Consider the following 13,162-nt stretch of genomic DNA (forward strand, 5'->3'; position numbering starts at 1 on the left):
AAAAATCAAGATTTAACACTTAGTATCCCATGGTATCTATCACACATTTAAATACTTATGTAATACATATACTATTAACAGTCAACAATGGTTGAATTCAGCACCATTAACAGTGAGTCACAATTTCTTCTCAGAGGCATAAAAATAGAACTTTAATTCCTAAGGCACAAGCAAGCCTCCTGCTCTTCAACAAAAGCACACCATACTTCTGTTTAATCTCTACGAAATAAGATAATAACAATCTTAAGTCTTAAATACCAAATACATAAGAGCTTTAATGCCTAGTTAAAAAAAATAACCCTAGGAATACAATGACAACTTAAAAGAATTAAAAAAAAGACAAACAACAAAACAAAAACAAATGAAGAAGGCACTAGATTATACAAAGGCTTTTCTCCCATGCCCATGGATTTATTGTGAAAATAAGCTATATGAGTGAAAGTGGTTTACAGTTTAAAAAAAAAATCCTCATATAAATTCTAATGATATTCTTTGGAGAAATGGATAATACAATCCTGAAATTCATATGGAAACACAAAAGACCCTCAACAGCCAAGGAAATCCTAAGCAGAAAGTAATGGGTGGAGGTTATTATGGTAGTGATTGATCTCAAGCCATACTACAGAGCCACAAGATCGAAGGCAGCATAGTACAGGCACAGAAACGGACATACAGACAAATGGAATGGTGTGAAGTGGGATTTCTCCACCTCTGGTGTGAGTGAGACACTTTTGGGAGAGGAGTGACCCTTTCACAGGGTTCAGCTAAGAGCATGAGCAAACAGAAACACTGTCGCTAACAAACATTAGAAATCCTACAGCCTTTGTAAGGAGTCCTGCTGGGAAACGGGATATCCACATGGAGAAGAATCAATTCAAAGTCGATCAAAAACTTTTAAGACCTGCAATTCTGAAACCAGTAGAGAAAACGAGTGGTAACAAGTGACAAGCAAAAGAAGGACTTAGTGGGGAAGACTACAGCAGTTCAAGGAATAAACCAAACTCACATACTGAATTGTGCGAAAATAAAAGGTAATGTGCAGCAAGAAAGCAAGGAATGCTGAGAAGACACAGCCTACAGAATGTGAGACTATCTGTGCTATCTGTTTCTGAGAAATCATTGTATCCAGAATAAAGAACTCACTGAATTACAACAAACCAAACAATCCAGTGTATAAATGGATGATGACATGAAGAGGTAGCTATCAAGATGAAGCACAAATATCTCATACATATAGAAAAAAATGTTCAGCATGTTTAATGTGAAAATTCAAATTAGATCTATAATGAGATTCTGCCTGAGTTACTCAGGATGGCTGTTACTGAGGAAACAAAGGACAATGAATGTTGAGAATAGTGTGGGGAAAGAAGAGCACTCACTCAGTACTGATGGGAGTGTGCACTGGTACAGACAAGAAGGAAATTAGGACAACTGGAAACGTACAACCACCATCTGATGCAGTTTTACCTGGTCATAAAATGGAAGTAACCAAAGATGCCTGCACCCAGCATAACACTATTTACAGAAGTAAAGACATAGAATTAGCTTAGATGCCCATTAACAGATGAATACATAGAGGAAATGTGACACACACTCACATATTCACGTGGAAAGAACAAAATTATACACCACAAGGAAATGGATGGGAATGGACATTACCATGTTAAATGATATCAGCCAGGCTCAGACAAATACTTCATGTTTTCATTCACATACAGACTCTACATATTAACACACACACACACCCCACACACACCCACAGACATACACATATGTGTAAGTACAGAAAGATACAAAAAGGTGTTTAAAAAATAGATGACATTGTAGAGAGCGGAAGAATAAGGAAGAAGACAAAAAATCATTTTTCTCATGCAAGCTAGATTTAAATGCATACATGAATATTTATATATTTTGCATATATGTTTATATATACTCTATAAAGTGAGCAAAGTCATGAGGCACAAGCAGGCCAACACTGCTTGTAAAATATTAGGTGAAGATATAGAGATCTATTTGAGTAGATGAACATTAACTGTACAAGAAACTCCAACAATAATGTATGTAACTCAAGTACTAGCTAATATAAAATTGATTTAACTTAGGATGAAGCATGGCAGTTCATTTCCAAGACCATTTTGACATGGAATTGAAGAGTCTTAGCATGTAAAAGCAACCTGGAAGAACTTTCCTCTTCCTTAAGGAAAGAAGATAATTACAAAATAGCAATTACAGTAGAGGACAGAAATTGTGTGGTTAATTAATCTATCAAACCTCTTACTATTTCATTTTATAGAAATCCACTTAAGAGCCTGAGTGAGGCCATTTAGTTATAAGCGCTAAGTGACAAATTTCCTCAATAATTAAGAATTGTACACACACAGCCTTTAAAACCCACAATTCTACATTTTGCTGCCAGTTTAAAAAAAGCTTTAAATAAAGCAATAACTGTAGCTAATTCATCTAGTACAACTCCTACACAATATTACATAAAATCAATGATGGCATAGTCTATAGTTATATATACTTTAAAGTTTTTTCAAGGGGTAGTTTCAAAACAAGTATTTTCCTCTTTAGCAAATAAATTCAATTTGTGCTTGACCTTTTCATGACTGTTTGATTATCATGGCCTCTTGTTTACTCTGTGGCTTAGACTCTTGCTACATTAACTCTGGCTAGCCCCAGATGTGTCTGTGCATCCTGCCTCATCACTCGGGTGGTGGGAATGCAGGTGTGCACCGCCAGGCTTGGCTTCCTTGACACTTAAGTTCAATGACCTATGTCTTCCAAAGGGGGGGGGGGCATTACTGTACAGCAACTGCATGAGTTTTTGAAGAGACTTACATACAAGTTGTGAGTACAGCAAAGTCAACGCTCCTACTAATACTGACTTAAAAGAAACAACTGATTAGAAATATCCCATGCCAGGCGTGGTGGCGCACACCTTTAATCCCAGTACTTGGGAGGCAGAGGCAGGCACATTTCTGAGTTCAAGGCCAGCCTGGTCTACAGAGTGAGTTCCAGGGCAGCCAGGGCTACACAGAGAAACCCTGTCTCAAAAAAACCAAAAAAAAAGAAAAGAAATATTCCAATGGTTATATTGTCACTTCCATGTTCATCCTGCGTTATCTTCTGTGCAACTGGAAGAACATGTTCATCTTTCTAGTCTAACAGTTTAACAGGACACAGAAGAGCAAACCACAGCAAGACCCAATCCATGGAACGATCAACGTAATGTAATCAATGGAGGGCTCCAATTAAAAAGTTTTAAGATGATGACTACTTGGGCAGACTGCAAATGCTACTGTAGAGAATGCTGTCTACCTAGGGCATTGAAGGTGGCAATGTGCTCCCACATGTCGTCCTGCTTGCTGCAGTGTGGTTGCCAGAGGAGAGCATCGACATCATGGCGTAGACAGAAGCACGGCATTTCTTTAGGATCCACAATGACTGAGAACAGGTACTGGTTGCTGCCAAGATTCACCTAAAGTGACAAAGTAAATTTAGTCAAAAAGTTAATAATAAATGAAAAAACCTAACATACCACATCATCTCCAATTATTTTAAACTAACTTTTCTTCCTTCCATTCTTCCTAGCATGTAGTTCAGCCAGCCGTGTACTTGGCAATTCTCCTGTCTCAGCCTAGAATTTCGCACATGTACCAGCCACCACGTCTTACTTGCTCTACACTTTTAGGACTTAACTGGGTTGTCTCTTCATAGCACTCCTGAAAGGGATGTGTTTCTGTTTACATTCATTTTAAAGCTCAGAGAAGCAAAGGTGCACTAGGACTTAGCTTGTCTAAAGTGAGGGTGGTTTTAAGTCGCAGACATGAAATCTCTGTTCTTAACCAATATGCCATCTACACCTCAAGGTTAGTAGTTAGTTTAACATATGACGTGAAAGTACCAAAAGAATAGTTTTAGTTCAAAGAATACAAACATTAAACTTAATAATGTTAACTTGTAAATATTACCAAGAATAAGTAACAGCTACTACAGCTTATGGGCATATTCTATATATCAGGCATGTATTAAGTACTAATCTCTACAGCTCATGGTGAGCTGTTATCTTCATGGAATAGCTGAAAGTACAGCCTCGAGAGTTTTAGTAATTGGTTCTAGCCTATAAGGAAACCCCACAATATTGGATAAAATCTCAGATCTACTTACCAATGACTCCGCTGTGCTCCTGAATTACAGTATTAATATCAACAATATTGCTAGCAGTTGTTATGGCAATACTGACTGACTTGAGGAACTCATTTCACTACAAAAGTGACCATCTGAGACTCATAGTTGGATCCTACTCACAAGGAAGCTGCATGAGTACACATAGGTTTCAGCCATATTCCTCATCAGCCATCTGATTATTAGAGCTTTCAACTCCAACAGAAATAACATCAAATGTAGGTGCCAGGTTTAGAGTTAGATTTGGGGGGGGGGGGCAGTGTGATAAATGCTGGCTTGGTTCTATAAATTTCACAGTACAAAAGAGAACAAAATCTTGGCTGAGAAGCTGAGACTTGCACTCTGTAAGCAAAGTCCTAAAAGGCTGTCATGTGAGGATTTACTGGTTCTCCCAGGCAACCTGGGCTCTCGGACTCCAATGGCAAAGTCTCCCACCTCAGGAGAATAACCCAGGGAAGCAGGGCTTTTAGGCCCAGAGCACACTCCCCGCAGCAAGGATGGGCTGACATGTTCTCACCTCTGCTCATTTCTTTTTTTCCCTTGCTCTGGCCTGTCAGTGGCCAAGTAAGACTTACTTTCCAAGTAGCGAATGGGCCCGTTAAGAAAGCTCCGGTGGATCCAGCCCTGCTTTAGTTCTTGCTCGTTGCTGCTGTTTTCCTTTGGGTTTCCGAGGGCTTTCCCAGAAGGACAAACCCAACTACAGTAAGGCACAGGCGGACTGCAAGTGGATTTTCATAAAATGTGCCCATTCTACTTTCACGAGTGAAGTGAGAATTAACATTGCAAATGTTGGAGCTTACTCATCCATTAGCCTCCTATGCATGAAGGGACAGCAGTGAGAAAGGAACAAGTCAGCATAACCCATCCGCTGAAGGGTTAACTAAGAGAGAGCTCAGCCATGCGGGTCAGAGTGTGTGGGTGGAGGTCTCTCAGCATAAGCCCCGGTTCCGATTACAGGCTTTCCCTTCTGCCACTTGCTGATCCATATATGTGCTTATCACCATGCCACTGATCACAAGCCAGAAACACCACACTCTGCCTTTACTGACTCCTGCCCTCTTCCACACTCTGCTTATTCCCCAAGACAGACCAATCATCACCTGTTCCTGGAATATTTACTCTCACGATCCTAGGCAATGCAGAACTCTAAAACTTCTTTATTTCATGTCTATTATTTCCAATAAAATATTGGACTAGATTAGATTGCTGGGTGCACAGACTACCACTAAATACTGTCACCCAGAGCACCCACACTGTAGGTCTCTGGAACTTCTGAACATTTCTTTAGATAATAAAAAGGTATAGTTGGGATTTTCAAATGGCATGATTACCCTGGCTTATCTGAGTTAACCCAATGTATTCTTAAGTTTCCTTGTAAGAGGGAGGAAGAAGGTCACAACATAAAGGACAATAGAAGAACAGAAGCAAGGAAAAGGAGGGTGACTACAGGATACAACACTGCTGCTCATATGGCTACAGGATGGGACTGAGAGCCAATGTAAGCATCCTTTAGGAGTGAGAAAGGCATGGGAGGAATTCTCCCCAAGAACTCCACGAAGCAAGACAGATCTCACAACACATTTTAGGACTTCTAACACTCAGTGACACGGAATGATTTTTTCCCCATTAATTCAGATCATGTTTTCACAGTAACAGTAACCCAAGATAGTCACCATGTTAGTACAAGTTTGTCTTTTGTATCTATATTCTATGTGTTTAATGAATGTTTGTTTTAAAACTATTTCACCAAGGCTCTATACTTAGATGAGATTACTACAGTCCATTTTACAGTTAGAAAAACTAGAAGATTTTACATGAAAGATTTAGCAACTAGAGGGTCCCAGGGTCACAGGTCCCTGTACTGTCTGTAATGATCCCCACATTCTGCCACCCACCGCCTTCCCACATCACCCTGGCTTTCAATGTCCATATAAGGGCAATGTCCACACACTCCTTTCTCACACACCTACACGAAGCTCTTTATAGAGGGCTGACCTCCAGCAACCCGGTTCCATCTCTGTACTTTTTTTTCTCTGTACTTTCAGTATTACAACAAACATTCCATGGCTTATCTTAACTAATGAAGAAAATCATCTCTATCATTTACTTTCTGCTTTGACTATAGTTTGTTTTTTTCTTCATATGGAAGCTTAAGTAATGTAACATGTGATGATGTAAATCTCCCTTTCTGAAGGGGTATCCCTACCTGTGCTGAGTGTCATCTATATTTGTGGGGCCGTGGGTGTGTGGGAAGAGAGGAATAGGAAGAGGGGAGTAGGAGATAGCCCGCAACTGGTCAGAGTTTCTGTGCCAGACGCTTTCCACGTGGCCTCAGGTGGGCATCTGGCTGTGTAAAGCCATTGACCCCACACGGTGGGGGTGGGGGGGTGGACAAGGGACAGCCCCCAGTACTTGGTTCTCAGTCTCTGGCATCCCACACTGGATATGGCAGAGGAGCTGAAAACAGAATAGGGGCCACAGGGCAACACTCGGCCCCAGAGATAAGGGGAGAAAGTAGAGGGAGAGAGGGCACTGGATGGTTCCCACGCAGGCGAGTGTCCTTAGTCCGGGCCTTGATGTACAGAGACAGTCTATGGTTTTAGAGTTTTATTGTAGAAAGGCAGAGGGAAAGAGAAGAGAGAGAGAGAGAGAGAGAGAGAGAGAGAGAGAGAGAGGCGCCATGGCCAAGAGGAGAGAATGGGGAAGGGAAAGAGAGAAAGAGAATTAGAGGTTAAGAAAGGTAAAGGCTTAGAGAGAGAGCTTAGTGGGTTTGTTATCTTGTTGTTGCTAGGTAACTGGGGAGGAGTCTAGCCAGAAGGACAGAAGCTTGGGACATTGTCTATGTAACTTAAAGCCACATGTTTCTCTTGTGGGGGCTGTGGGGACGGTAACTTCGACAGGAGCCAGGGGTCCAGGAGACATGGTCAAACGCCTACTGTCCCATGTAGGTAGAAATTACCACCCATCTGGTACCACCGGGGTTCAAGACCTCAGCTCAATAGGAGAACAGGCTGTCTGCGCATAGCCCATTGCCCCACATATACTCCATATGAAATTCCTCTATGACTACTATCTATTCTCGAAGACTTGTTTTTGTTTGGTCTTGAATATATTCTATTCTGATAAGTATTCCATGGTTCTTTTCAGACTCTACTTAGTTATATGTATATAGCCTTTGCATATGTTCTAGAAAAACAAACAGCAAACCCTAAACACTCCCTCCTGCTAGACAGAGTGTTTCTCTTGAAATGCACTCAACTCGAAGAGCACCTATGATTGAAGAGATAGTTTTAGTGATAATGTCTTAGGGTTTTACTGCTGTGAACAGACACCATGACCAAGGCAAGTCTTATAAAAAAAGAACATTTAATTGGGGCTGGCTTACAGGTTCAGAGGTTCAGTCCATTATCATCAAGGTGGAAGCATGGCAGTATCCAGGCAGGCATGGCGCAGGCAGAGCTGAGAGTTCTACTCCTTCATCCAGAGGCTGCTAGTGGAAGATTGACTTCCAGGCAACCAGGGTGAGGATCTTATGCCCACACCCATAGTGACACACCTATTCCAACCAGGTCGCACCTGTTCCAACAAGGCCACACCTCCAAATGGTGCCACTCCCTGGTCCAAGAATATACAAACCATGACAGATGGTAATTTTAAATACCAACCCCAAGGTCACTCATTTGGTTGTTTTGTTGATACACTATGTATACAGTGAGACTCTCTGTGTTGCTGTCTGTTTTTTAATTAATTTTATTCTTTTGCAATTTTTATCTGTAATGTGTAGCACAATCTTTTCTACTATATTTTTGCCATAACAACAGTTAGATTAAATTATTTCTGAAAATTCCTTGTTTCTTGACAATGAAATATTTTTACTATTTGTGTCTAGTTGCTGCTGTTAGAAAATGCCTGGCATAAACACTTTACAAGAAGAAGACGTTGGCTCCTTAATTTCAGTCACCACAGTGGGGGAACTAGAACAGAGTAGCTTAGCTAATATCATGGTTGTGGTAGGGGGCAGGGTCTGAGTGAGGAATATTCCTGGGCCAACTGGTTTTCTCTTTTGCTATCTTCATACAATCTGGGACATTAGCCTATCAGATGGCACCTTTCACATTCAAGGCATGCCTTCCCACCTTAGTCACGCCCCTCTGAAAAAGCCTACACATAATAACTCTTGAAATGCACTCAACTCGTCACATGCCTTTCAATCCATTCAAAATGACAGCCAAGATTACGTGTCTAACAAACTAAGCTGAGTAAAATAACTACCCTGATAAGTGAATGAAATGAAGTGGGGTAACTAAAAAACATAATTTTTACTTTTGTAAGATCCTGAAGAGACTGAAACAGCCATCATGGGGTGGGGGTGGGGGTTATGTTACTTTTAAGGATAAAGCCATCAAGTTAAAGAAGGCAAAACACAGAAGTTAGATGTTAACCATTATTTACCATGAACGACTGTCCAAGAAAAACAAGAACAAAATGTTTAAAGGGTTCCAGAGTCCCAGACATAATTACAAGGGCTATTGAGTATAGTTTACTGATACAGCATTTGTGTAAAAAGCTCTGGTTTCAATGCCCAGATGTTTCTTTATCCTTAGTCAGGAACAGGAAGCATAAATCACAGTTTAACAGAAAACTCTATATCCTGTTTCTAAATAAAATCTCACGAACATTTTAACTGTAGACAAAAGTAAACTGGGAGTATAACCAAAAAAAAAAAAAAAAAAAAAAGATAAATTGTCAGCAAGAGGAAACGATCAATAGTTTATTATTAGTACAATGAAAACAGTGAACCAACTGCAATGAGAAGAAAGGATTTGAAGAGTAGGCTGAGGCAGCCTATTGTAGAGGCAATAAATGCCAATTACCTCAAATGCCTCTATGGGCATCTATAGAAATAGACAGTATGGTAACTGATATTCATATTGTCGCCATTCAAGGATCAATAGAAAGTTACTTTCTTCAGGATGCTCAATATACAACATTGGGTGAATAAGAGATTTGAGTAAGATTACTGATAGGGCTTTAAATATAGGCTTTGTATTAAATATGAAAATTTAATCTACACAACTTCTTTCTTAGAAACTCATTCCTTGTTAGTACCAAAGATGTATTTTATTGCCTAAATTAAATAAATCTTTTGTCCAATAAGATAAAAATTTCACATTATCTGCATTTTCATATTCACTAATTGTATTTAATGCTGAAGTACCAATGAAGACTATAATTAGAGTAATATATTTTTGAGAAAATGTGAAGTAGTCAGATGATAGTCTTCTTAGACACCCAGTAATTAGACTTCTAAAGATTTTTGTGTCAGAATGAAGAAATTCAAAGAATCGTCAATTACTGTTACTAGCCAATTAAATGGAAAACTACTACTGAGAAAAGGATTTTATTTATCTATTCAAGAACAAAGTCTTCATTGGGAAACCAGATCAAAACTTGGATTTTTAAATTCATACTCGGTACACAGATGAAATCTATAAAATACTCAGAAGATCTCTATTCCCTACTTTATTTGATCTTCATTATCTAAGAATTAAAAAAAATACTATCCAGTTCATAAATGAAAAAATTCAAATTTAAGGAGCAGAGATATAGAAATTAAGGAGGTAATAAATAGTGGCTATAATTTAAATACAGATGTGTTTCCAGACTTGTATTCCTCATTGCCAAACACTATTCTCTTCAATAACCCACTTTATAGTAACTATGGGGCAAGTACCCTAGTTTCCCTATATGCTGCTATATCAGATATGGCAATCCACATTCTATGACTTCTGTGAGGTAGGTTAGACAGTAATGTGTTCATGCTTTTACATCTTAAACTGAAAATGGAAGTTTTATAAAATACTCTTTCGTTTTGTTTGAGCACTCACTTATTAAATTCCTTATATAATTGATTTTTTCCATTACTGTAAGTTAGGATGATATAGTTATCTAAGTGATATAAAATGGAATGATGAAATAAAGATTTAAAAATTTATACAAATCCCTAAGATAATAATTTCTACTTAGAAATATAAAGGAAAAGACAACAGTTTTTCCAGTTTCAAAACTGATCACATTTGATGTTTAGTGATATAAATCATAACTGTCATCAAATTTGATCAAACTATTCCAACAGAAATATAAAAATATACTGAATGAATGGCACAAAATGAATTCATTGTCAAAAATGTTTTATAGTTGGCTGTTCTAAAGTAAAGGAAAATAAACTACCAGCTACTCTTTGCCTTGAAAAACACTGCTCTCCTCTGCAGTGCGTTTCCTATCACCTACACTGTATTCTGTATCTTGTATGAATTCTCTCAATGGACAGCACAAGGACCTTGGAGTCAGAAGAATCTAGAGTGAGCACTCAATGACTACAAGAATTAAAAAAAAAAAATCAGTTTTCTAATCTTCTCCTAAGATTAAAAATACAAATTAAATACAAAAAAAAAAATGAGAAGGAACATGAAAATTGGCAAGATAAAAAAATGAAACTAGATAATTTTACTAAGTTAGTTAATATGATCAATTTCTAGCCAGAATAATCAAGAAATATCACATGTAAAAGAGAGACTTTTGCTACAGATTCTGTAAGCATCAAAGGGGCTATTCACAAAAACTTTCTTCAATATATTAAAAAGAAAGGTCTGGATAGGATGAATAAATGACAACCATGGTTGTCTCATTTGAGCCACAATCACTAAATGCTATTTTTTCATGGAATGTCCTTTCCTTTGAAGCAGCTGACAAACTGCAGTTTACAAGAACTGGATGCCTGACACCAACCAGAAGATGCAGGGGAAGCACAATGAGGCAGGCAAGGACAGACAACATCGCTGAGACTGCATAGCACAAGCCAGCTTCAAGAGCCGAGTCTACGACTAATTTGACTTTGTAATTCTTCATTAAGGATTTCTGAATATAAAAAGGCTTCATGTAACACAGATGCATAACGAATAGTAGTTTGGCTAAGGGTAGTAGAAGAATGGCTCAGTATTTAGAAGCCCTTGCTGTACAATCAAGATGACCAGAGTTTGGATTTTAGTGCCATATAACCAACTAGGCATCCTGCAAATGTCATACTTTCTACTTTCAGGAACCTGATTCCCTCTACTGGCCCCATCTGAACATTCATGCACACATGTGGGCACTCATGCATACACACATACACAAGTGTACACACACACACACACACACACAGACACACACACATCATTTTTAAAGTTATTAATAACAAGAGACAATTCTTATTTCTTAATGCTCGTGTCAGGTATAAAGGAAGTTGCTATATATAATAGGTTCACAACTGTATACAAAAGGTAGGCAGAGGACAAAGCCTGAAATATGTCAATATAAAACAAAACTCAAACAATATGCCTTTAATATGGAAATGAGGCTACTTCATGGAGTGATAAGATTTACTATACTCAGTAACTTTTAATCAAACTATTTTTACAAAACATGTATTTCCTTCAATTTCCATCTACCAAATGTCTTATTATCCACAACAGTTTAGACGTGCTATTACCAAGAACTTACCACATGAGTTGTTTGTAATGTATTGCCATCAAATCTGCATAAACTGGAGCTCTCTTCAAAGAAAATATCACATTCTTCTAATTCTTGAGCATTACATGCAGGCTTTTCCTTATCTGGATTTGGATTCTTAAGCCAAAAAAAAAAAAAAAAAAGTATGTTTCAAACAAAAGACAATAATTTATTCATCCTTAAAAAATATTTTCAAAATGACAGATTTAGTCAGAAAGGACATTACAACAGTTGGACATACTGCTTCAGCCTGGGAACCCAGAACTTAAATGTCTGAGGCAGAAGGACCATCATGACTTCAAAGCCAGCCTAGGGTACAAAGACTGTGTCCAGTCTGGACTAGAGTCCTATTCCAAGACACTAAATCCAACGAACTGGTCAGCTAGCCAGCAACAGGCTCTTAGCTGTTAAAAATATATTATATATACCCAAAGAAGAAAAAGAAGTTGAAGATGTGATATGGAAGACAGGAAAAAAGAACCTAAATATACAAAGTATGAATAGAAAAAAACAAACAAACAAACAAAAAAACCCATGAGATAGTTAACTAGGTAATTAACCAATGCAGGTATAAACTGAACACTACAGAACATTGGAGATTGGTGTATGTTTAAAAAAAAATCAGAGTATAGCAAGTCACAGTAATGAGATTGCTAAAAAATAGTAGTAAAGAGAAAATACTAAAAGCAGTCAGGAAAAAATATTTTGCATGCCTGACAAAGGATACAAATAACTGACATCTCATACAAGCTATGCAGGTCAAATAATAGTGTTTCAGAAACAGAAACCAAAACTGCTAACACTGAATTCTACTCCTGACCAACTGAAAGAGGGAAAACAACAAAAACACTTTTACTAAAAATAGCTGGGAGAAATAATCACCAGCATACCTACACTACAGTAGGAGACACTCTGGGAAATTCTTCAAGGAGGGAAAAGATGAAATTAACTGTTAATTCAAGATAAATATAAACCAGAGGGAACTGGGAATATGCACATGTGTGAAAAGACCTGTTTTCTCATTTTGCTCTTCTTCAAACTGAGTAAGGCAAAAAAATAATGATGTATAACAGACTGTAATAAACACATGCCGATAATACAGAGAAAGGAGTCGATACATTGCACAATTCCTACGTTGTAACTGAAATACTACTTTTTAAGAAATAGTATTAGAGACAGCCACCTAATGTGTATACGTGTGGGTGTGTGTGTGTGTGTGTGTGTATGTGTGTGTGTTTGCACATGCAAACAAAAAAGGGAAACATTAAGATAATTATTTTAAAAATTAGTTGTCTAAGCTACCTCTAAAGGCAGAGAAAAGAACAAACTTTCAAAGTAAACAAAAGGGAGCGATAAATACCGTAATTAAAAAAGTAAAGAGCTGAAAATAAAACTCCACGTATTAAATCGAATAGTTAAAAAC

At 38.0% G+C, this 13,162-nt stretch overlaps 1 protein-coding gene across 4 annotated transcripts in view; it reads right to left on the bottom strand.

Moving 5' to 3' along the window:
- Positions 1–13,162, bottom strand: part of Nudcd1 (NudC domain containing 1) — a 53,081-nt gene that overhangs the window by 1,512 nt on the left and 38,407 nt on the right. For all 4 annotated transcript variants that reach the window (NM_001113554.1, NM_026149.4, XM_030248714.1 and 1 more), the window contains exons 8-9: positions 11,731–11,856; positions 3,322–3,481 (exon numbers count right to left, since the gene is read on the bottom strand). In NM_001113554.1, the coding sequence (NP_001107026.1) occupies positions 3,322–3,481; positions 11,731–11,856 (286 nt within the window). The remainder of the gene's footprint in view (positions 1–3,321; positions 3,482–11,730; positions 11,857–13,162) is intronic.

This window comes from Mus musculus, chromosome 15 (genome assembly GCF_000001635.26).
Source record: "Mus musculus strain C57BL/6J chromosome 15, GRCm38.p6 C57BL/6J".
Taxonomy (NCBI): domain Eukaryota; kingdom Metazoa; phylum Chordata; class Mammalia; order Rodentia; family Muridae; genus Mus; species Mus musculus.